Below are 26046 nucleotides of genomic sequence, written 5' to 3'. Positions count from 1 at the left end.
TGCTTGCTTGCTTGCTTGCTTGCTTGCTTGCTTGCTTGCTTGCTTGCTTGCTTGCTTGCTTGCAAAAATGTGCACAAAATAACAAACTAGTGGGAAATTGAACTCAAATGGTCGTCAAAGTTGCGAGATAAAAATAGCAGAAAAAAAACACCCTTGTCACACGAAGTTGTGTGCCTTCAGATACTTGATTTCGGGACCTCAAAATCTAATTCTGAGGTATCCAAATCAAATTCGTGGAAAATTACTTCTTTCTCAAAAACTACGTCACTTCAGAGGGAGCCGTTTCTAACAATGTTTTATAATATCAACAGCTCCCAAATGTTCGTTACCAGCTCAACTTTTTTTTTTTTTTTTTGTATTTACCACTATTGGCCTCTCCTTGATTGCAATATGTACCATTTGCTGCTCAATCACGTTTAAATATTTATTTTAATAGTAAAGAACGTTTAAAACTAAAATAAACAGCAGACATTGCAGTTGAAAATATATAAATGGAAATACAGGTCGGGAATCGTTGAAGAAGATATAAGCCTACAGATAAATATTTTTTTAATATAATATATTATTCTAGAAAAAATACGATCATGATTTAATAATGAATATCTTCTGATGTGATAAACATAAAAGGCTTATAGAAGAGTCGGATTATCTGCACAATTCATTGTCGGATTGATAAAAAGATTATATGTACTTAGGCAAATTGTATTTCGATCAAGTGGAACAAACTTAGATACCGCGTTCGAAGGAGACGCTAAGAAAATGTCAAGTTATAATACAAAATGACATAGTTATCGGTCTCAGTGTTGGATATATCTTTAGCTCTCCGCAAATAAAAACAAAATACTGTGCAGCTGTGGCTATTCAGATAACCTTCTCGTGAATTGCTGTGACATTCCCGTTGCCGGTAAAGTATACGATTAAAGCTCTTTCCCCCTACGGTTTGTTTGAAGCACAGCGGTGGACGGCAAGCTTATTGACGTTCCCAACACACGAGGGGCTCTCAGAGTGCGTTAAATCCCCTTGGTACTCAGACCTAAGCAGCTGATTTTGAAACAAATAGCTTGGAATTTTCTTTACGAAAGGATGTGTGGTTTTAAAGAGTGCTTCAAGTTCATGAACAAAATGCATTGGATTACCTTGTTATGTGTTCAATATAATTGTTCCTAAGTAAACAAATTAAAATAAAATAAAATGCTGGTTGCTCCAATCGAAATGGTCATAAAAACAGGTACTTGGGCCTTAGTACTTACTTTGTGTGTGTGATCAGGTAATTTTAAGTTGAGCAAATACTATTAGCTATTGCAAACTGATAACCGAACAAAAGGGCCTATGGTATAAATGCCGTTTCGACCCTAGAGGAAGACTCCAGGGTGTCGAGACGTAAGGAAATTAACTTTTGTTTTCATTATGCATCTTTTTGTTTGTCTTTTTATCAAAACTTAAGGCCCCAACCTCAAAGTTTTTGAAAAACTGGAAACACTTCTGCCGTTGACGGCGTACGTCAACATGACAATACGTTGACGTCATTTGAGGGATATGGCTTTGTTATATACCACCTGAAGCAACACGGTGGCCATGCACAACGGAACTCCCACAAATGACGTAAGAGGGATTTACGCGAGTCCTTCTATGTAATTGTGTTTAATCTCGTGTGAAATCAATTCCTTAATGTTTGAGACAAGTCCAACCAAAATTAATTGCTGCCGCTTTCTTTCTACACTATAGGTGTTTGTAGGGTGTCTGCCCATACACTCTAGATTAAACAAGTTAAAGTACAAATAATGAGCATTCTAATTCACATCCTTTAAAGATGATAATGGTAGAAGCTTGCAAATGAAACAGTTTTGCCTGAATTACTGCAAGGGAATTGTTACTTTGAAAAAAAAAAATCGAAAAATCGAAATCGAAATCGTCTGAGAGGTCATGTTTTGAACTTTACAATCAATATGGTCCTTCAGAACTTAACTCACCCAAACTAACCATTAAACACTGTGTTTTTCAAACTATGGTGAAAAGAGGAGAGCCATATTAGGAGGGACACCATGCGCATGCTGAGGCTGTGTCCAAAATGGCGGCTATACGGCTACGGCAACGGCTACGGCTACGGCTAGATGTCCGTGTTATCAAGCGTTGTCCTTAGCAACACCCTTAGCAACAGCCATAGCCTTAGCTGTAGCCACCAATTCGGTTACGGCTTTGCAACAGAACCGCGCGCTTTCGATGTCAGTTTTTGTAGGCCGCAAGGGCTAGATTCAAAAGTGAACGGTGCCGTGAAATAAGATCCAGGTAATAAACCAAAATGTTTCATTTGAGCAACGGGGTGTCAATAGTCGTCCCTACCATCGGTAATTCGAGTATAGTGTACGGATGAAGAAAAAAACAAACTGGCAGTGAACGTTTAAGTTTAGTTTGTCTAAAATATGATTTAATTGAAATTGTCATTGTAGCAATCAGCTCAATGTACTCTCACCGGCGCAATTTTAGCTGCATTTACAAACAAAATGCGAACGTGTACATTTTCCACCAATTTAATATCGACAAGCACTGTTGCTTTAACGACTAGTGTAATATCAAGGAAACTGTTAGACTTATTATGATTACCAGCAAAAGTATAAACCGCACTTGTTATGTTTAATAAAAGTTCATATTTTCTCGAGTGTCGGTAAATTCAGATACATTGCGGAATCCTTACGGGGACGTTGTAAATAAATTAAATGTGTCTATAATTCATTTCCGAAAAACCCACGGGCGATTTAATAAGACGGATACTTTTTGTCAGTCGTTTGTTTATACAAGCTTCATAATACAATCGTCGAAGCAGTTGAAGAGAATAAAAAACAAACGGCTACATTGGTGTTTCAATTACTGGCAAAACTATAAGCAACCAATTCACAGAACTCCAATTGAATTGTCTTTGTGCGATAGAGCAGAGTCATGATACCTTATTACCAATGTAAAGACAGACAACTGGAGAGCCTTATTGAAGCTGGCATGAGCCAATATTAATTAACACTAAACTCACCTCACCTGGGATCGAGTTTTGTTCTCTCGCAAACAGCTGACAAAACGTTCCCAGACCTTTCACTGGCTCATCATCGACTGCAGTCTCTCCGTTACGGCATCGGCGAGCCTTCTGAAGGCAACAAAACTCCTCGGTGACAACGACAACTTGAAGAGATACTGTGGAGAATTAGAATGACACTAAACCGATAAATTTCAAATTTAAATACTAGGACGAAGGCCTATATACTTTTGTGGATACCACGAGAAGTGTTCAGGCCACAATCAGTTTGCTGGTTGCTCTGGTGAACTTTGATTGCTTGTTAGTTTTCTGTGCTGTGATTCTGTACTGCTTTTGTACTCGTTGGACTATGGACACCACTGCTTCCTTAAGATAATTGTTCTTTATATTTGCTCTATACATCAAGTTCAATGGGGTCAATATTGTAATCTACCCTTAACCAATATTCACCGAGTTTCTCTTCGAAGAACCAAAGTCTGTTTTCTGAACAGCATAGTAGTAATTTACTTCCAGTGAACCAAATCTTGTATTCTCTGAACAGCACGAACTAACGCAGTTATTTTGTTGCGTGTTTTTTGTTTTTGTAAAGGATTTCTTTAAACATCAACAACGCAGTTGGCGTAAACAGGTTGAGCCTTGCGGATATCCGCAACCAGCTCAAATTCCACGTAGTGGCAAGTTTGCTTAGCCTAGCCAATACACGCAAAACAACATTTGTACCGCGGGTAAAGCTAGTGTAGTTTGAAAACTTCAGAAAAGTGTAGGCATTGACAAGTTTGTATTGACATGATTCATCCTCTTTTATTTTATTTTATTCAATACAAAAAAAGGTATTTCGATAATGCCATCACAAAATACAAAGTTCACCATTGTAATTCTTAACGATGACAGTTTTAAACAGTAGCCAACATTATTAACGATTCAGAAGGTCAACATTTAGGATTTGTGAACCTTGGCTTTTGCTAACCCATCGACAGACTAACAATGCATACAACTCACAAAGACAAGTAAAAAGTGAAAAACATAAGAAAACTACTCGTTTGAAAATATACAAATATTGTAGGATGGTGGTATAAAAAAAACTCCAACAGAATTGGTAGTTTTTACGAGTTAAGGCATACGTGCGTGACATTTGATTTATTCGATAGCGTCACCTTTCCCCCAACATAGCTGCAGCCCGCATTTGTTTTAATTACATACTCTTAATGGTATTCGTGTGATTTGTTTTCATTGTACTTTTTTGGATGGTTTTTTTTTTATTGTCTGTGTTTTGGGGCTGCTTTTAATGTGGGTTGTTTATGACTGGAAACGCACTTTTCGTGTTTGCATGATGAATTAACCGTATAATCTAATATATTCTTACTAGACCTAAGTAAATGTATTAAACGGAGCTATTGCTTAAACAAAAAAAAAATCCTTCATTTTATACCATTCCAAGAAGATTGATTTGAAATAAGATCAAAATATTAACCGACTATAGAAATACTGAACACAAAACAATTAGTTTATACCAGTGCGATTTTCAAAAAAATTCACCAAAAAATAATGGTCGTAACTCCCAAACGAGTTTCGAACGCGTCTTCATTTACTTCTGATTGCATAGCTGTGACACATCACCACACTATATCACTTAACGTGTCTTAAGACCCACTTGAGCTCTTTAAATCTGATCCGTATGTCTGCCTCACAAATGCTTGGTTGGTAGACATTAAATCAATCCCTAGTCGATTCCTGTCAATTCTGATTCACTTCAAAAAATAAGTCACTCTAACAATCCCAGTGTTAAAAAAACAGATGCACATTTTCATCGAATTATCTCCTAAAGCCAATATTATTTCTTAAGAATGGTGCTCGTCATTATGCACTATCGGGAGCAATAAATACTTTCCAAGAACGATCAAAACATGTCAAAACACTTCACAGTATTGGTCGTGAGACCGTTGTACTTTCTGACTTATTCTTAGTTCGCTATGTTAAAACTTTACTTATTTTTGAAGACAAGAAATTTACATACAGTTCATCTTTAGTGTTTTTTTTTTTTTTACCTTGATTTTGATATTTTTATTTTGTAAATATTGTCGTGTAATTTGACCATTTTTTCACAATTTTTTAACAGCGTTTTCAAGAAGAAAACAAATATTTAACAGTACATCTTCATTCGTCGCTCAATTTGTCAACGGGGTTTTCGTTTGGGAACGTTTAAAGTGTACTACTACCATTAGCTGCCATGCGTAACCGCTCTGGTGCAGCGGCTGTGTGCAGTTTTCGATGAAGACCCGGTTAAGTTTTCACACACACAAATAGTAACAATATACAACCAAAACTATACATCACCAAAAAATCCAGCCTCAAATGAATTTAAATGACCATACAGTGTTATGTGTAACATAAAAAATAAAAAAATAAAAAATATTTTACTATTCGTGTTTTACTTACGTGTAGTGCCACCACTACTTACCAGGTTGTGTAAACGTCATGATGACGTCACATCCACTAAAAGTCCTCGCCGTAAAATACGCAAAGTTCTCATCCCCGAATAGGCGGCTACTATTATGTTTAACATTTCTACATTTCTACTGCACATTTTTTTCTCCATCAGCTTAGTAAATACCCCAATCGTGACATTTAATGTTTACAGACGCTTGGATGTTTGGCCACTTTATAACACATTCTTACATTACTCAAAATGGTAACTTGACATCAAACGTTTCATCTGATTAAGATACACGTTAACACTCACTCGGGGGCACTCAGTTAAAATGTAGCCCAAAATATCTTGACGGTTTTCTATACCCTTAGTGGATTAAGTTTGTGGCTATGACATGATTCCTTACATACTGTGAATGAAGATGGCTGTAATCTAATTTACTTGTAGAAGTTTCAGCCTCATTCAGTCATCAAGTTTTTTCAGGGGAAAAAAATACAACCACAGAGCAATGTTTTTAGGAGAGTTACGTAAATCCGCCGTACATGCCAAATAATTGTCGTGAAATTGTTGTTACGCATTTTACCAAAAACTACAGCACCTCAGTTACATCTTAAGGTGAGCTTTGTTTAAACCGTGTAAGTTTATTGCTAATTAATGTGTACTTTTGTGTTTTGTGTCGTACAAAAAGTAGCCATACCCAGACCCTATAAAGTAGATCGTACCGGGGAAAAAAAGTATTTTCCCGTTATATTTTTAACATGTTGTTGTAGTTGTCAGTATGTCACACATATGCCATGTGTATATAATTATTTGATTATATAATTACCATTACAAAAACTAAAAATCTTTTAGGGTGGTGTTATAAAAAGTCTTCAACTTGGTTGTTACTTTTTATTATGTAAAGGTCAACGTGTGTGTCAGTTCTTCGATCACGTATTCTCACAACATAAATGCAGCCCGCACCTAACTAGAAACATCAAAACATGTACCTAAATGTAGCCTATTCTCAAGTATATCCACAGTGAACATGTTCATTATTATATGTAGCCCAGACCTAAATCTAATACCCACAACCAGGAGCACTCAATATAGCCCGTACCTACAATATAACCCAAGTTAAGTAAAAGGAAGCTCAGGCGAGGCCTGTCCAATTAGGCACCATAGTTTAAGTCAAAGACAGCCAAGAGATGTTTTTTTTTTTTTTTTTTTTTTTTATGGAAAATCTTCTGAGACACATTCGCCCTGAATCAATCCAGGCTAGGCTGCAAAAAAAGTGGACAAAAACAAATCGACTGAAAGGATTAGCTCATCACTGACGTGATGAAGCCACTTGCACTTTGAAGGGGGGAAGTACCGATTACACATATCAGATTCTCAAGTCAACATTACCCTCCCACCAGTCAACATAAATGTGAACGGCTGATACGATACATACAAAAGAAGGAAGTCACTGGGATGCATGAAAATTTCTCAACACAATTGAAGCCGGAATACAAAGTATAGAAATATCGAGATGAATCCAGCTCGTCCTGTGCCAAACCGGGGCCCGGTATACCCATTGGTACATACATGGTACTTTTCCTTTCTGATGGTGGAGAATTGAAATCCTTTTTACACCATATTTGTGTTTGTGCGATAGGTTTACTGCTTTCAACGCACACTGTCTTTGGGGAGGACAGCCTGCACTTTTTGGTTTGCACTCTCCGTGTGTTTAGTGTAGGTGTTTGAACTGGCTAATAACTCAACACTTCTAAGATTATTTGTGATCATTGGTTTTGTGGTAGGGGAAAGAGGTTTGGGTTCCGTTAACAGGAAAATATCATTCTGATTGATCGTTGGCACTTTGTCAGATGATGGTGTTATTTCAAAGATAACAGAATAAATGATCTGTATTTCTTGTGTGTTTTAAAATTATTATCTAACATTTTGTAAAATAGTATGTTAGTATTATCAATGTCGTCATGTAAATATTTGTATGATAATTGCTTTTTAATATGTCAACATTTTTAGTTTATAGCTGTTACAGTTAGTGGTTGGTTGATGTTGGAGTTCATGGTGGTAGTGGTTGCCTCGGTGACGTTGATGTTGGTCGTTGTTGTCGTCTTTGTTGCTGTTATTGTTTTTGTTGTTTTTGTTGTTGTTGTTGTTTTCACTCAATGTGTTAAAATTATTATTGAATAAAATAACTGTTTGTGTACAAAGAAAAAACCAAACCACCATGGACAAATCCAATCAAGCCTTTGATATAATGCCCCATATTTAGTTACCCTTTGGAAGCATTAATCACGCTTCATGCCCTGCGAATGTGAATACGAGTCGAATGTTGCGTCAGAATTTATGTTTTCCCACAAGTCAACTGATGCAAAATATTCGTTGCGAATTAGTGACGTCAAAATTCGTATCGCATTCGCCTTTTGCTGGAAGTATGAACCAGGCTTTAGCGTCATAATATTACCAAAATCTACACCAAGTGAACAATGGAAACTCAAACAGCATTTATGTTATTATTGTTTTAAGCTAAAGGGCTTCAAATGGCAGTCTATGACGATTGCCACCAGGCATTGCTTAACAGTCAATAGACAGGCGAAACGGGGCATGCTCAATTCCAACGCTAATGCAGTAATCAAAACAGGCATTTACATGTCAAGCGTGACAGATGTGGGGTTTGAGTTTTGAAGAGGATGTCAGAAAAACGGACGATGTTGAGAACATGTCAAAAGCAAAAGGCATGCAAACACTTATTAACATAATCAAGCAACCAAGATCTCGAGAATAACATGGTTTTATATTCGATTAGAATGAAGAAAATAAAACAGGCTCTGAAAAAGGTGTACAAAATAGTGTGTCTTCTTATACAAGGTGTACGAAGTCAATTTCTTGAAAACCTCGCGCAAGGGCTCTTTTAGAATGTTTAGACCACAAGTTCTTCGCGTGAATCGACGATTTTGAGCTCGTTTTTAAGGAAAAGGGAATGAGAAAAATGGTCCATTTAGAACCAATGATGTTGAACCTGGCTATATTTATGATAGAGTCTGGCACGTTGAACCATTATGTGTCTTATTGGTCATACTTTTGTCAAAAGTCAAATAAAAATTAACCCTAAATATTGGCGGGGAAAACAAGTAAAATAATTATTAGATATCAACTTAGTTATAAACTTCAATTTAACCTTTTACCTCAAATTTACCCCGCATTAGAACTGGGACCGTTTTACTATAGAACGCTGATGTACTTCTAACCAAAAGTGTGTACCATCTACCTTCCCTTTAACGCTCCATACACTCATTACGATAAAACCTTGTTGTTATGTCAACCGTTTGTTAAACATTGTTGTCCCACACGTTATTGCTTATGAACTAATAACGATGCGATTTTTGGTTAAACATGCATAAGTGACTACAAAACCTTAACACAAAAAGTATAAATTATCTTGCTTCTGGAACTGGTAAGATCGTTATACCCATATGTATAATGTGTTTTGTTTTAATATTACTAACCCCAATCCTAACCCTAACCCTAATAATTACCCTAACCCCACACAAGGGATGTCAGAATGCAGAGGTGCGGATTATAGAGCAAAGATCATTGTCGGCCATTGACTTTTATGAAGAATTGGTGCAATTGTTCCCATCTTCTTTCGATTGTGGTTTTGTTTCTTCATTTTTGTTTTCACGAGATTCAGATTTCATACTGTTTGTCAGACTTTCCTGTTGAAAACTCTCGTGGCGTTTGACATTTAGGTTGAGAAACTGTTAGCATTAACTTCTGAATCAAAAGGCGTTACCAGCTGTGTGCTCTGTGGTTAAATTCCAAACCCCACAAGAGCCATTCCGGACACGCGAGGGATAACTTAATATATCCCAGTACTTGTGCCAGTTTCTGGGAACCTATATGGGAATATGAATCTTACCTTGGGGGAAACCAGTTCAACATTTGGGATACCAGGGACCATTTTTTTATTTTATTTTGTTTTGCCGCAGGCCAGTGATTCTGTTACCGAGCCAGTAAACCTGCGGTCTTTTTCGATTGAAAAAAAAAAATACTTCACAGTGTATTCATAAAATCAAATAATATTCAAAATTTGACTTAGAGTCATATTAAAGTCTTCAGTTCTGTTGAGTAGTGAAGTAAATTTAAAAAGACAGATTGTGATTAACTTTCCATATGCCTTATAGTGCTTGGTGCACATATTTTACAATTTTAAAGGGATTGTATATGCGATTGGTAATTGGAACTAGCAGATGTTTCAATCCTTAATAGTTGCAGATACCATAAAACTATAGCCTGTGAAAATATGGATGTCAGTTTCTGATTGATAACTCAAACCGTATGTGTTTTTGTTTTGATTTTTTAGGGGGTGGGGGTTGTTTTCCTAATGTGTGCATTACGTTTGGTAGGCATATTCAACTATAAATAATTGTTAGCATGAAGACATACTTGGCAATTGAGAGCTGTTGATAGTATAAACATTGTGGTTAATGGCCTCATCGGAAGAAACGTAGTTTTTGAGAAAGAAGTAATTTCTCACTAAAATACATGAATTTGATATCGAGACCTCAGAATTAGATTCTATTAGGTACGAAGACTGGTATTTTACAGTGTCTGCATAAGTGTCCAGTGGCATTTTCTTTTAAGGGCAATGCCAATTTTGAAGCCGGAAGTAGCCAAAAGCATGTTTGCGTGAAAACGATTTTCGCACGGGTGACACATTTATTGGCAAAAGAGACGTGATTGACAGAACAAGTTCATCATATCGCCGTTATAGTTTGTATATGTAATTTTCCCCTTTCTTTAAATAAGTTAATATTTTCTTCTTCTGCGACAGCAACGTGTTTATATGTAATGCATTTAGTATTGTTGTTTTATTATTAGTGTTATTTGTGTGCATGTTCTATATTGCTTGAGGCTTGACGTAAAAAATGTGTATTGATCGACACAATGGTAAATGTGTTCCCATGCGTACATGAGTCTTGTCACTCACGAAAAGATAGAGTTTGAGGCAAAAGTTTATATAAGTTAAAGGCACTGTACACCATTAGTATTAATGTCAAGAACCAGTATTCTTACTTGGTGTATCCCAACATTTGCATAAAGTAACAAATCTGGGAAAATTTGGACTCAATTGGTCGTCGGAGTTTCAAGTGAATAATGAAAGAAAAAACACCCATGTTGCACAACTATAATTAGTGTGCTTTCGGATGCAAAAAAAAGGTTTCAGACCTGAAGTATTTAAATTTGAGTGAGAAATTGTCCCTTACTCAAAACTACGTTACGTCAGATGGCGCTTCTCACAATTGTGTATACTATCAAAAGCTCTCCAATGCTCGTTACCAAGTGCCTTTAATGACTGGGGTTGTTTTGCAAGTTCAAATCTACAGTTTGCATCTTTCTCGGGTAAGCTTATGAATTCTCTGTGGACCCACGCATTATCAAACATGTATAATTGGAAGCTTTCTTTCATTTGCACCTGCACTTAACAAGTTCCCATTCATATAGACTTTCCTTGTGGTGCACCCCGGTCTTAAGCATTTCCAGGAACACATTTTCTCTAAATTTTCCTTTGTCACTGGTTTCCGTATACCACAAATAAGCACACTGGCGCTGTCTCTGGGTTGAACACAACACTTTGGTTTTGATCAAACATAATAGGACTGTGTGTAAACAAGTATTTACACAAAAGTCACAGATAAGATAATTATACGTGACCAAATCAACTTAGAAAGGCACGAATCCAAAGCGGATTTCCCCACACATTGCCTTTCCCTCCCTGCTGACCGCCCTGATTCTGGACCACGGTGTCTTAATTCAATCATAGCCACCTATACCGTCAGGATTTTCTTCTTGTTATTTTGTTATTTTGTTATTTATTTGTGTATTTTTTTTTCTCCAGAGTGTTCTTTTCATCCCGTTCTTTTCGTATGTTCTTCTTCTCTCCCTGACGGACCTCGGAATGTACTTTAGATTTATTTTCTTTCTTAGAAAACTGTGTTTAGAATCAATATCTGCTTCGATGACTTCGTGCAATGCATACATCTTCAAAGACGATTGCCTTGCTAGGTCTTCAAACCACTAGACAAACACCAACTGCCATAAACGGGGCTGTGCATTATTTAAAAGTGCAAACTTGGGCGGAAAATTGCCCCTCTCTGATGCGTGTGTAATCCATCTGCGAAGATATTTGTTCGTTGTGACCAGTTTTGTTAAAACGTGTTGTATTTTATTAATTTTTTTTATTAAAGGAACACGGTGCCTTGGATCGGTCGAGTTGGTCTTTGAAAAGCGTTTGTAACCCGTTTGTTATAAAATGCATATGATTAGAAAGATATTTTAAAAGTAGAATATAATGATCCACACAAGTGTGGTTTTCCGTTTACCACGTCGACTAACACTGTCGCCCATTTATGGAAGTCAATGTTTTACTTCCATAAATGGCCGACCGTTTTAGTTTGCAAAGTAAAAGGAAAAACACGCAATTTCATTTAATCTACCTTTAAAATATATCTTTAACCATATGCATTTTATAACAAACGGTTACAAACACTTTTCAAAGACCAACTCGACCGATCCAAGGCAACGTGTTCCTTTAAATTTATGTTAAATGTGTTTATTTTAATTATGTTTACGTGTATAAGAAAAACTATCCAACAAAGATATGTAAAATTGTACTCTGGAAATATTGTTGTTTATTTAATAATTTAGTATACTTATCATATTAAATACTAAACGCGTCATTATTATTGCGAAGCATCAACCTACTTTCAAGTCTAGTATTTAAATGAAGACACTTTCATTTTACGTTGACTTTTACATTAGACCGTCAACAAAAGAAACGTATATTCTATGAGGTACGTTCATAATTGCAGTATAGGGGTCGAATTTCCGGGCGCCTTTTCAAAATGGCATTCCTATTAGAAGCATACTGCATACTTCATGAAGCAGACAGTCACTGTAAATACTTGGTTGTTTAAATGTTCGTGCATCTCTTAATTTACATATAAGAATGTATTTATTTGGTAGGGTGAATGGGTTTTAATGACTAACGTCGGAAGGCGTATACTGTATTCTGGTCACCGTTGTCCACAGTGATTAATTAGACTTCACTACTTGCATATACAAGGTTGTAGGTTCGAATCCCAACGTTACATCTGATTTCACTATTACTTAAATATTGTCATTTAGTCACTGAATCATGATGTGTGCAATCACATAAGCATCGTTAAATCAATGTTATTTATGAGAGAGAAGTAATGTTGCCGGGTTGGCTTTTGAGTGTCTTTATTATGGGAGTTAGTGGAGGTCCCTCGCGTACCGTGAACTAGCACTCAAGCGCACCGGACTCAAGCTCTGATGTTTCTGCTCTACATAAATGAAGTTCGAGTCCCAGACACTTGTACCCCTAAGCTGGACACTATATCATTATTGCTTCGCCCTTCGGATGGGACGTAAAGCTATAGGTCCCGTGTGTTGTGTAAACTTACTGAGGAGGGGTATTCCTCTTTGTGTTTCTGGCAGTAGCTGCGTAATGTGCTGAAACACATTGTAGACAATTTCTAGCTGCTTCATAATGGGGCTCATTTCTTTTAAAAAAGGGTCAAAAACGTGCTTGTAATTATTTGATAATATTAGCGCTTGCTATCGTTATTGGTCAGACACGAGAATAAAACAAATGACACAAATGAAGCTCAGTGGTTATACAAGAGACGAAGTGGTTTAATATTAGCACACTACAACTCAAGGTAGGTGTGCATTGACAATGTACAGTAATATTGACATATAGGTGTCATACAATAATATATACAATTTACAGTTATATTAAGGCCTATCACTTTAAAATCGTATACATGATGTTTAAATTTATGTCTACTAGATTTCAATCGGTAGCAGTCGGTTATTCAATAAAGTTGTTCACACAAAAACAACGTTTGCAGCATTTAATATACTTAATGTATATATTCGTCTATTCTACATATAAATGTTAAGACCATTAAAATAGTACGTACGTTATAATGTCAAACGAGTACCTTTAGGTTAATGCCACCTTTTCAAATCGTACATTAACCTTTCACGACTTCAGCCAGACAGAGTATCCAAATTGATACCCCGTATCTGGTTGCAATGAACCGTTGATGAAGCCATGTATCTGATTTGTATACACATTCAAAAGCTCACTTCTTTCCCCTATGTGTATCATTGTCTTTCCATACAGCATTCTCCGAATACTATTCTTGACAGAACGATATCGAATGAACACCACCTGTACATACACTCATACAAATATATCATTTGATATTGACATGTAAATAACTTCATGCAGCAATACCCTTTAAACTTTTGTTTTAACTGCAGTGGCATTTAATTAAAGACGCTGCCAATACAACGTACATCAATGTGACTTTTCCCCACAAAGAACACAATGAAGAAAGGGACAAAGTGATAATCTGCACTCTAGAAAATGAGACTCTTCAAAGTGCACTGAGCATCACCAATAATCAAATTTACTTTACCGAAACCTTAACGTACTGTTTGTCTTGTGTTTTGGCAGGAACCTCGGGTGCGAAAATGACGTAAATTGCCGGAACGTGACGTGATTTGAATTCCAACTAAAAAAAAACGTCTATAAAAACAAGAGTAACTCAATAATTAATGAGCGACAGCATTGGTTTATTGTCAAAGTAACGGGGTAAAATTGAGCGTAAATCTGTGGACTCCAGGAGAAAACAGACGGTGGCCTAAAAAAAGTCCGAACGAAACAAAAAAAAAATGTTCAGGTTTGATCTTGATTCCAGCAGCTGCTTTTTGGGAAACGGCTACGGCTGTTGCTAAGGGTGTTGCTAAGGAATTCATGTACTTCAACGTATGATGACGTGGAAATCTAGCCGTAGCCGTAGCTGTCGACCCCAATTCGGATACGATCTTCGATATTTGTATGGTTACTGTTCATTACAAAGTTGACCACTTTAATAAATACTTTAACCTCTTTACAGTTTACAGGAAGTTGAAATGGGTACAACCTCCGAATGGAGTATTTGTTGTGGCATGCTACGCCTCCGACAAATATTTTTGATTATGTATAGGATGAAAACATGATCGTCATTGTAACAAGATATAATGAAGAAGACTGTATTCAAGTGAACAAACTGGTATTATTATAGGAAATCACAGGGGAAAATGGCAAGAGTACTGGCGTTTTGTTTGTGTAAACTCCTTAATGACGTTTAAATGAAAGTTTGTATGAAACATTGGGGGTGGGGCAGAGGGTTTTTTTCTCGATATATGTGAAACATAATATAGTCAAAACCAGCAAGGAAAAAAACAGCAAATGTAGCCAAATAAGAAATTCAGTCATATACCTCACAAGTAGCATTTGTTGGGAGTTGAGTATTGATTCAAAAACAAATGTGTGGGAACAGTGTGTGGTCTCGTGGGTAATTTCGTGATTAACCTGTTCTTTTAAAGGTCAATGTACGATATTGAGTATGTCAAAATTAAAGCTTTCTCCTACGATCGGTTATTCTTCAGGGGCTTTGTTGTCTCTCTCAAAATATTATTCTGTGTAATTGGTTTAATTATACCCCATCGGGTATGACGATCGTAGCTGCAAATAATGTCTCAACGATGAGCTGAGAAAAGAATCCCCTCGCGAATTTTTAGAATGTGTTGTCGTGTTTTAATATGGTATCCAGACACATCTTAAGCGATACCAACGGTTCATTGTCTGTGCACCACTCTACCCCAAAACCGTGTTTACTTGGTTGAAAACACTGAACACGTTTGGTAATTGTCAAACACCAGGATTCTCGCAAGGTGCATTTCAACACATGCACACAATCTAAAAATATCTGTGAATGTTTTGACTCGATTGGTCATGGAAGTTAACTTAAACGTATTTTAAAGGAAAACACCCTTATTGCACAGGATGTGCGTGCTTTCAGATGCCTAAAAGAGGGCTTTTAATATTGGATTGAGAAATTACATGTTGTCTCAAAAACTGTATACTCGTTACCAGGTAAGGTTAAATGCTAATAATTATTTCGAGTAATTACCAATAGCGTCCACTGCCTTTCAAGTAACATCTACATAAATGTCGCTCAAAGTGCAGTTAAAACCGAACTTTCTTTCTGCAGAGGCATTGCAAGACACTGAGAGGAGAGTTGGAATTTTGAAGTAGACTAATGTATGCATTTATCTTACCCGCCAAGTGTAGTGGTAAATTTAAGCAGTCCAGCGCCCACACTTATGTCTGTCCGTCTGTCAGTTTGACTTGAAGTACTTCTTTTTGTAACATGTCGTTATGTCAGTCTGTTGTTGTTCTTGTTTTACTTTCCTTGTTGTTTTCCCTCTTATTTTATATCTTTATAACAATTGTCTGTCTGTCATTGTCCACGAATCGATGTATACTCCAAACCCGTCTTTAAAATGTTCAGAAATAACAAGTTACAAATAACAATACATAAATAAGTTCAATATTCAATCGTTAAATAAAACATTGGACAGAATCATGTTTTATAAATTAAGCTGTTGTGTATAACTTAACGTTTGTTCAACACAATTTACTTATTCACTTGAAACGTGTAACGATAATTACAATTCCTTTATGCATCATTCGACCTAACGCATTATCACGTGTTGCTCAACACTTCAAAGCGTGACACACATTAGTGTTGCTTCAATCAAACACAAACAAACGACAAAACGACAAAACATTATCGGCCCTGTTAACATATTATCTAAATCAGGAATCATTTTCCAGGGGGGAATAACAGAAAGAGAGGGAAAATAAAAGCCAGCAAAAATTGGAAGGTAAAAACAAAATGTAAACCCCTGAAATCATGTGTAAAAAGAAAGAAAACTTTGTTTTTCTTTTTTTCCTTTTTTTATACAAGGGTGTTTTTTTGTTCTTCGATGGAAAGAGACCAAAATCATATAAATAAAACATCAAAAGAACACGACACTGTTATTTCCTTCTTGTCCCAAGTTTGAATGACGGTTTCGCCTCGGGCAATACAGAAAGAGACAACCTCTAGATATGTTAGTTGCAAAGCCACTCTCCAGACCTGCCTGTTATACTTATTTCTTTTTGACACAGAGTATTAACTCTTCAACAAATAAACCCAAATCCGTTAAACTTTAGCTGATTTGAGTTAGATGAATACCTTCAGGGTGAAATGTTCTATTGACATATAGAGAAAACAAAATCCATGGTGAGACTGTCTACTCTAGACTGTGAAAGTATGACTCCTGTGAATAGGGAAGACAAATAACTTTGTCCAGTCTAAACTTTAGAATAGTAACTATAGTTGTGATCAGTCCCAACTGTGTTACAGCTGGTATTTTGTGACAACGAGTTAGAGAAAAGCACAGTATTCTCAGCGAGCCTCAAAGTAATTTTTACCAAGCCCTCTGATATGACCTGGATCCGGATCAGGTTTGACCCGAGAGGGTCAAGTTGTGGTAGATCCAGTATAAGTATCGAATTATTAATTTTTTGCTTTCAATTAAAATGCTCATTAATTAAATCAATGCAGTCAAAATGCAGATTTGCAAAGTATATGATAACTGGCATTAAATGTTCGGGAACTTATATTGGTTTATAAATCGTATTTGCTGGCTTCGTATAATTTACCTTGACAATTTGACAACATTTATTTGTATTGATTTACAATTCTTATTTATTTAATATGTTTTCGTTTTATAGGCAGTTGACATGTTCCTTGGACGCAAAGCCAGCAGTTGTTACTCATGACTCTGATCCGATTCGACGGTGTGAAGGTTCTGGATCGATTTTAGTATCGACTATCGACTATCGATAATCTACAATATGTAATCGATACCGAGGATACTCGATGGATAGATTCACAGAATGTATTTACTGAGGCTGTCCTTCGGGCTTGAGTTCTGCAAAGGTCTCAGGCACGATTTATCCATCTATTCGCTCTGGATTCCCAGAGCATCCGGTGTTGTTTTTGTCCGAAAGCAAGTGTTTCATTTGATATTTCACGTTTGGAATCATCAGAAGATTGGAACGGCCCTAGAAAACAAATCCCAGGGGGGTTTACCCTTCCACTCAAAGCCATTTCATCGTGCTTAAACTCTGATCTTTCCAATAGGCCTACCGGTGTTGGCTTTACAGTCCCCTATTGAAGCCATGGAGCCCTAGCAAAAAAAATAACTCACAAATCTTAGAATGGCCATAGATTGCATTCAACCATGGGCTACTTCTAACGTTGACATAGGACTTGTTTTTTTTTTTTTTTTTTTTTTCTTTCTTTCTTTCTTGTATTCCCTCTTGCTCTGGGCTTTTGCAGGGGCTTTAACTGGTGTAAGCGTAGCCACAATGCGGGCAAAAAAACATCTAAATCGGGGTGGTTTTAATGAAACCGTATTATTTGATCTGTGCATTGCAATTATCAAAGGATTTACAGTCAAGAACGACTGAATGCGTATCATACGCACTTTCAGAGCAATCATATGTTTGGGAAGTACTCTGCAGAGACGTGTTGTTACAAAAAAGGGAAACAATATAAAATAAAAACCTAAGTTGTGGTAACCACGTCAGAATTTGATTTATGTATACAACACCTCCACCTTCCGGGTTTAAAAGGAGTAGTTTCTCAACACATGGCAAAACATGTTGTGGGAATAGTGTATTGAAGGTGATACAACTGTTTTGAGTGAAACGAGAAATAAGGGAGAGGGTAGGAGTCAGAACATTTGGTCGGTAAAAATGTAATGTTTTTCTGTATAACGTGATTGTTATCTAGGTTGAATTAATCCTACTGTAATATATATTTACATTTCTTCCTATAAAACACCACAATAACCGTCCAATACTGCCGTGCCCACAGACGATTGCATGTGAAAGTCATTTACTTGTGGAAATGTGCAAGAAAGTGCAGGCTTTAATTTCTTGTATTTCTGTACTGTAATCCAGTTGGTATTTGTATGACTTTTCTGTCATGCGAACCGCCATCTATAATGGTCAAACCAGTGACTCTTCGCCAGTTATAACCTTTGAAACCCTCGACTGATTCACACTCGTTCTGGCTTGCCTATCCTCAAATCTACAGCACGGTTTGAAAACCTTCTTGAAGTATTTCTTGAAACTAGTTGTGGTGAATGCGTAGACAAATGGATTGACACAGCTATTGCCATAAGCAAGACAGAGGGCGATGAACTGCAACGAGCCCATTAGTACATAGTGTCTACTACTCGTCATATGAAACTCCACATAGTCAAAAGCAATCCACATTCTAAAGAAGTGTTTAGGAGCCCAACAAACAGCAAACAGTAACACCACGACAAACACCATGCGCGTGATTTTCCGTTTGCGTCGAACGGCTCTTTCCTGGGCCTGCGCACTCTCCGTCCCTCGTGCTGTTCTCGTCCACACTTGTAGCAGTATGCTGATGTAACACACCAGGTTTATAATCAGTGGCACCACGTACATCGAGAGCGTTGCGAAAGTTTGAAACACTCTCTCCCCACGAACAGTCCCAAAAACTGTTTCGCAGTAGTTGTAGCTGGTTACTTTGGATACGACTGCCACTGGAGAGTGCATCATGAATGAAACTGTTTGTAAGAGTAAACAAACATTCATGTAGTTATTATTATGTACAGTCATCTGGGCCCAATTTCATAGAGCTGCCAAGCACAAAAATGTTGCTTAGCATGACATTTCTTCCTTGATTAAAATAGGACTACAAACCAAATGTATATGTGTTGCAGATTGCTTGTTACTGGTATTCAGCTGTTGTATGCTTTATCCTGAAAATCACGTGGAAATTTGGTTGGTAATCCTTTTTTATCAAGACAAAAATGTCATGCTAAGCAAATTTGGGAGCTTAGCAGCTCTATGCAAAAGGCTCTATTAAAAAGCCTCAACAAGCTACTAAGCACTGGAAAACCTTGTTTTAGCGAGACAATTTGTCAAGCAGTATTTTCTGTTAAACAGCTTCATAAAATTGTGCCCTGGTGAATAGACGTCATACAGCCGCCATCTTAAAAGTAAACCGATTGATGCAACAAGGGAAAACGCACATAATATTTGTACCCGCGGCACGCATGAAAGGCAAGTGACCAACGTCATAAAAAAGGTCTACCGGTTATAATGTTCAAATCAGCAGTGGTTCACGATTTCATCGTTCATTAAGCCCAGTATGGTATCGTTTGTATTGTGCAGAATAACATGCAGTTAAACACGCAAAACTGTCTTCATTTTCCACAATTTCAACGAGTAATTGCTTTGGATAATTTCTGATAAAAATCAAGAAGGACGGGGGGGGGGGGCTATGCTCCCGATCAACATCGTAATGTATGGTTATATTTCAATGCAACTATCGAGAACTGCAAAGTAAATGTACCACACAATATCACGAAAGGGGGCGCTACACTCGTTCGCGGAGCAGAGCTGTGTGTTAGGCCCGTTTCATACCTCCTGCAAATGCTAACGCAAAGCGAATTTTGACGTCACATGGCTGCCCTTTGCAGCGAATGTTTCGCAGAAGTTGAAACAGTTCAAACGTTGCAAATTTGTGACGTCTAACTTGAATGTTTGTGCATTAACTTATTGAGTAGGATTTTAAACTTTGCACGATGGAAGTAAAACCAAAAGAGGTTTACGTTAACACCATGCGAATATCTTTTGTTGTGGAGTTTTGGTCCTAACCTGCTGGCTCTTTTCCGAACCATGAAGGAAATCAATGTCAGAACCAACACTACTTAAAAAGAGATATTTACAACGTTACCGCAAACCTCTTTTAGTTATTAACATGTTTGCCATTAGCTTTACCTGCCCAGATCGTGACGTTTATAATCAGGACCTTGTTTGTAGTACGGCTCCTTCTAGAACGTACAGCGTGAACAATCAGAAAGTACCTGTCAATCGACATTGCAGTAAGGGTACAACACGTAGCCTGCACAGTGACCTGAAACAAGGCAAAAACATAAGAATAATAAATTGCCCTTTAAAATCATTCATCTCTATTCCTACCATTAATTTTGACTTATGTGTTCCCCACCTCAGACCTTCCCCTTTGTGTTACCTTTCTCTTTGTCCATCACCTGCTTTCTCTGTGTGCTTTTATCGCTATCATATAATTCTACTTGACTGCTTTTGTTACACCAGTATACATCTTTATGTTTGTAGTATAGGATTTGAGGCATTGCATGATGAGGTATCAATATAATTTGCGGTAACACCATGTGTGTATCTACTTGCCAAGTCTGTTCTTAGAGAACTGTCTTGCTTAATTCTTCTACCGCGGAGTAGATTTTTGTCGGGTGTTCGGGAGACTTCTCCGTTTTGAAAAAGAACTGTCCTGCTTATTAACTATTTACTATTATTAAATTGAAACTACATGTTTGTAGTGTTGTCATTTAGACTTTGAGAAAGACGCTGCTTAGGGTCAAAACGTTGGGAATTTTTACTATTTTCTTGGGGATGGTACCATAGGTCCTTTCGGTTGGTTTGCGAACAGTTACAACGCACAAACTTGGGTGTTAATATCTACGCCATTACTAAAGATATCCAAGAGAGAATCAAAATTAACACCATAGGGTGTTAAAATAACACCAACATATTATTGTGGTGGCAGAAATTTGTGTTTGTTTACGCTCTATGTGTATAATAAATGTTGCTTCTTCTTGTTGGTGTTAAAGACACTGGACACTATTAGTATTTGTCAAAGACCAGTCTTCTCACTTGGTGCATCTCAACATATGCATAAAATGACAAACCTGTGAAAATTTGAGCTCAATTGGTCGTCGAAGTTGCGAGAAAATAATGAAAGAAAAACACCTTGTCACACGAAGTTGTGTGCTTTCAAAAGCCCGATTTCGAGACCTCAATGTCTAAATCTGAGGTTTCGAAATCAAATTCGCGTAAAATTACTTCTTTCTCGAAAACTACGTCACTTCAAAGAGAGCCGTTTCTCACAATGTTTTATACTGTCAACCTCTACCAATTACTCGTTACCAAGTAAGGTTTTAAAATAACAATTATTTTTAAGTAGTTACCAATAGTGTCCACTTTAATATAAAAACGACCATGGTGTAAATTTGAACACCCCAGTTTGTGCACTGTAGCTCTTATGTTAGCTTTTTGGTTTGGATTGTGTTGCGAATACGTACATTTTGGCCAATATTAAAAATAAAGTTTTCCTCAAGATATTATTTTTCTATTTTCTTTCAACTATGAGCATTCCCTGGAGTGTTTTTGAGGTTTATTTTGGAACTAGGCCCTGTAGACCCTAATAATAGTTGTTATTTTCTGGATTGAATTTCCTGTGCGCCCGTACCTGGGATTATCGTATTGGTTATCAATACAAAAATTTGCCATCATTTCGTGTTCCTTTGAAGGTTTTGTTCTGTATTTAAATGCCTCGGTTCCACCACGCAGCCCTTTTCGTCAGATGAAAGGGCTGCAATGTGAACGTGGTCTATTTAAAGGAACGGAATAATATTAATATTATGAGGCAAAGCGGCGTTTTGTCCAAAATCAAACAATTGTATCGCATATAATTATCAAAATAGGCATCAATAACTTATTATTGTGGTTTGGAAATATATATATAATTATATAGGTGCTACTATCGGCCGATTACTTAGACTCGGCTGACTTTCAGACAGATGGCGGTGTTTTGGAAGGAAATAGTAAAATTTGTTTGTCTGTGTTTTGTTTTATCTTTTCAAGGGCGGGAGACAACATCAACAAATAGTATTCCCTCCAAACCAATATTAAACCCGATGACGAGTGCGTTTCAACTGGCCGCTGAATCGAAACTTATTTATTTTTAAAGGTCTGTGCGCCACGAATCAGGACATAGATTAATGATTACAATTAATTAATTGCACACCCATAGCTATTGGCTGCGTATGTGGCCGTAGCCATATGGTGAGTTAAATTGTTTTTTTGATAACTTTTGTAGGTCAATATTTGGCCATGACCTGGATCTCTACTCACTGTAAATGAAGATGTATGTAACATAGTTTCCATGTGAAAGTTTCAGCTTCATTAGTTGCCAAGCTTTTGAGAAAAACAAGTGAAAATCAGAGGGCGATGTTTTCAGGGGAGTCGCGTAAATACCAGTACCTTGTACGTCGTCTCCCGAGATGACAATAATTTTTGCGACATCACCCATTTCTCAAAAACTACAGCACCTCAGCAAGAAATACTTTTAGGGAATCGTTCTAACATTATTGTCTTTAAACCGTGTAAGTTTAAATTGTTGCCATTTTGTTTGGTGTCGACCAAGAAGTACCCTCACCCTTTAAATACAAAGTGTACAGCAAATCTAAAACAACATGTGTATTTATAAACACGTTTGTCCAGTTCCCTTTATTAGCCTTTAGCGTTGTTTTACTTGTCAGCGTTTCCAAAGTGTTTGTTAGTTTATTTGTCTGTCCTTTTTTTATCTAGTCATGGTATTTCTGAGGAGCGACTTTCCAAACACCAAACAGCCAGCATGGTGTTTACCGTCCACTCGTTCGGTATTGAGTTTGTTTCAGGGTGTACCCATACCATTAAAGTCGGTCGATGACACGTCCAAAGAACACCAAGAAGGAATTCGCAACTCCTTCCCTAAAGGAAGCATATTCAAATCAACTCATTTCGTTCGGTAACAGGCCATATAGATAAACAAAATCAATCTTGACGATTGAACTTAACCGTTTTTTCTCTTTTCAGACAGTGCCACGTTTCAGACACATTGAGATTCAAGTGGCTTTTTACTGCATTATAGCCTATGGCAGCTCCAGTGTTTCTTTTACCCGGTAAATACAGCACTGCGAAGAGGTGTGACTTCCTTTTACCTGAAGTAAAGTTGATTCTGCGGATTGTGACCGACTTTGCTGACCAAGATACATAGCACTCACAAGGAAAAGGGGCGCACAATCTAAAAGCTCTGGTTAAAATGTTGTTTGCCGATTGTGACTTCTGTCTTCAAAAAGTAAGACAACGATCTGAATAAACCTTGTCCAAACCCATGCCCCAAATCACACACTCTACAGCGTCCGACAATCACAAACTGACCTATAACATCAAGTTCTGCCTTGTTTGTTTTATCCGAGTAACTATTTTGAAAAGGGTCGTATTTTCGTTCGATATTACTTTTGGATCATGTTTATCTTGTGTAATATTGTGGGAATTATCTAAACTTGTTTTACTTACAAACTGAATGTAGTTGACTCCTTTGCATACACCAGTGCTCATAGGTATAATACCTGAACTCTGTAAGGCTGTAGGCAGTATGCAGAACAGCACTGTTGCTACATCTGTGATTGCCAGATTAGCGATGAAATAGTTCGTAACCGTCTGCATGTCGGTGTGTCGACAGATAATAAACATCACCGAACAGTTACCGACAAGTCCCATCAAGGCAAGCAGGAAGAATGTCGTAGGTACCAGAATTCTGCTGGTGGCGTTGAATATACTGACTGAGATGTCGAACACATAGTCGCTCGTATTGTTTGAGTCGTAATAACCTTCGACTTCAAAGTCTTCCATGATGCTCGTTGATAAGTTACTAATCTGGATCTGGTGTAATAGGCCGAGTTGGAGATCTGCAGTTGACATCATTATGACGCAGTACAGTGTCTTTTCATGTGAGCTTCACATTTTTCTACTGGTGTTTTCATACCGTTGAAAAGCAATGTGAACACGTTTTCTCTCGTTCTCGAAATGAAGACAAAGGTTGATCAACAGCTACAGACACCTAATGGCCTTGAACAAGAAAGTAAAGTTCATGATTAGTTATGATGTATGTAACAGCCATTTATTTAATGAAAACTGAAGTTGTAAAAGGAATTTACGCTATTATATAAACGCTTACAAGCAAAGTATCATCAATATATAATGGGTTCGAAACTTCAAACAGACGGAATGACAATAACATAAATATTAATAATAATAAATGTAAATTACTAAACACGACACAATACAATTAAAAAAGGTTGATGTTATTAAAAACAAAAATAGCCAGCTGCAACCGTTTTACGAAACTAACACTAGGACTAATTCTACACATCGCTGTCCTATCAGTTCTACCCTGCACATAATCAGTGGTGCATTCTATTTTGGTTGTAAAGTGCCTTTTTTAAACGGTCACGCGTATCCCATTAAATCCTAGTTACCTATCTGGGCCTATTCAATTAACTAAAGGTACAGTAAACTACGTTTTAAGTACGTCCAAACTAACAAATTTTACAAAAAAACTTTCTTTAGAATTTAATTTTCTATTGTAGGCTTTTGATACCCTATTTAGGCCAGGATGACTCCTTAACCAATTTTAATTAGTCAAATGTATTGAAACCACTATACCATATAGCCAATAATTTACTTTAATGTTGTTAGAGTGCAGTTAACCTGACCTATATGCTATCACAACGAATGTTAAAAAGATACATATTGGTATCAAGCAAATGATACCTGCTAAATATCAAGTTAAATTAGCTGTCTATTTCGTTTAGATTGTTTATTCTTCTTGGTTGTGTTTTTATGCGGAAAACATTTTTTTGGTTTGTTTATTTAATTGTTATTGATTTTTTGCTGTGTCGCTTTTCAGCATATCCTTTTCAGTTAATTGAACAGCACTACAAAACATATGTTAATGTGTTAATGCATTTATTTGTTTGTCTAGAATCATTGTCGGGTAGACGGAGCGGAACAGAGAAAGGAAACAAATTAATGTACACAAAGCTTTGATCTACATTCGAGACTTTTCAACATCTGGAAGGGTATGTTTTCTGTGTAAAATGACATTTTGGGATGTATGTTCTTCGCATATTAATTATGTCACATAATATTTTTTTGCAGACCTTCATAGAATAAAATTATATACACAAACAAGTTTGTCTATGTTGAGAGGTTTTTACAAAAGTATAAAATTTCCATAAAGGAAACATATGTATGTTATACTGCCCATGTTGCCGTTTTCAGAAGTGTGAATGTGGCAAGATTTATCAGGTATGTGTTAATCGTTTCGCTGTTGTTGTTTTAACGAGAAATTAAATTGTGTGTGGAATAGAAGAAAAAAAGGGAAAAAACAAATCGAAAGCTGCCTGCGGGGATCGTACGGACTATTGGTTCTGAAGAATTATGTGTAAAAGCAATTAACAGTTTTCAGGTCAACATGGTAAACCAAACATGTCGTAGTTTGAAATCAAGTGTATGTTGATACAAATTTGATGTTTAAATGAGTTAATACTAAACGCAACTATCGACTTTCACGGTCAGTAATAAAGCAGAGTTTTTTTTTTTTGTTTTTTTTTTTTGGAAGGGTATTGAGGGGCGTTCCCTTTTCTTACATTTATTAGCGATATAAATATTTACTTCAACGAAAACCGTAGCGATTGATTGTTGCTGAAATCCTTCAAAAACTTTTCTCAGTTGGTGTGGAAGTTGAGTATTCTTCAAGCGTGGACATAATCGCTCCAGATCTTCGGCGATATCTCAAAAACGCGACCACCTTTAAGTGAAATTTCCAAGGGTTCCTAAAACCTTCTACTTTCCCTTTAATATACCATTGTCAGAGTCAAGGTTACTTTCCAGGCAGATTACCACAGCATACCAGGCCATTGGAACGAATCGATCAAGCGATTG

At 36.9% G+C, this 26046-nt stretch overlaps 2 protein-coding genes across 5 annotated transcripts in view; both read right to left on the bottom strand.

Moving 5' to 3' along the window:
• LOC139941480 (G-protein coupled receptor 54-like) overlaps window positions 1-26046 on the bottom strand; it is a 112140-nt gene that overhangs the window by 69088 nt on the left and 17006 nt on the right. Inside the window, exon 2 of one of the 3 annotated variants that reach the window (XM_071938005.1) lies at window positions 3023-3180. The gene's annotated coding sequence lies outside the window, so the exon portion shown is untranslated. Of the gene's footprint in view, window positions 1-3022; window positions 3283-26046 lie in introns of those variants that run through there. The other 2 variants (XM_071938007.1, XM_071938006.1) reach the window with 2 other exon arrangements.
• The window catches only part of LOC139941481 (kiSS-1 receptor-like), a 127189-nt gene continuing 114307 nt past the window's right edge, over window positions 13165-26046 (bottom strand). For both annotated transcript variants that reach the window (XM_071938008.1, XM_071938009.1), the window contains exons 4-6: window positions 23617-24168; window positions 20239-20374; window positions 13165-19019 (exon numbers count right to left, since the gene is read on the bottom strand). In XM_071938008.1, the coding sequence (XP_071794109.1) occupies window positions 18430-19019; window positions 20239-20374; window positions 23617-24024 (1134 nt within the window). In that variant the 5' untranslated portion in view covers window positions 24025-24168 and the 3' untranslated portion in view covers window positions 13165-18429. The remainder of the gene's footprint in view (window positions 19020-20238; window positions 20375-23616; window positions 24169-26046) is intronic.

This window comes from Asterias amurensis, chromosome 9 (assembly GCF_032118995.1).
Source record: "Asterias amurensis chromosome 9, ASM3211899v1".
Taxonomy (NCBI): domain Eukaryota; kingdom Metazoa; phylum Echinodermata; class Asteroidea; order Forcipulatida; family Asteriidae; genus Asterias; species Asterias amurensis.
Note: the sequence above shows the minus strand (reverse complement) of the source record. Positions and strands in the feature narration are given on the sequence as shown.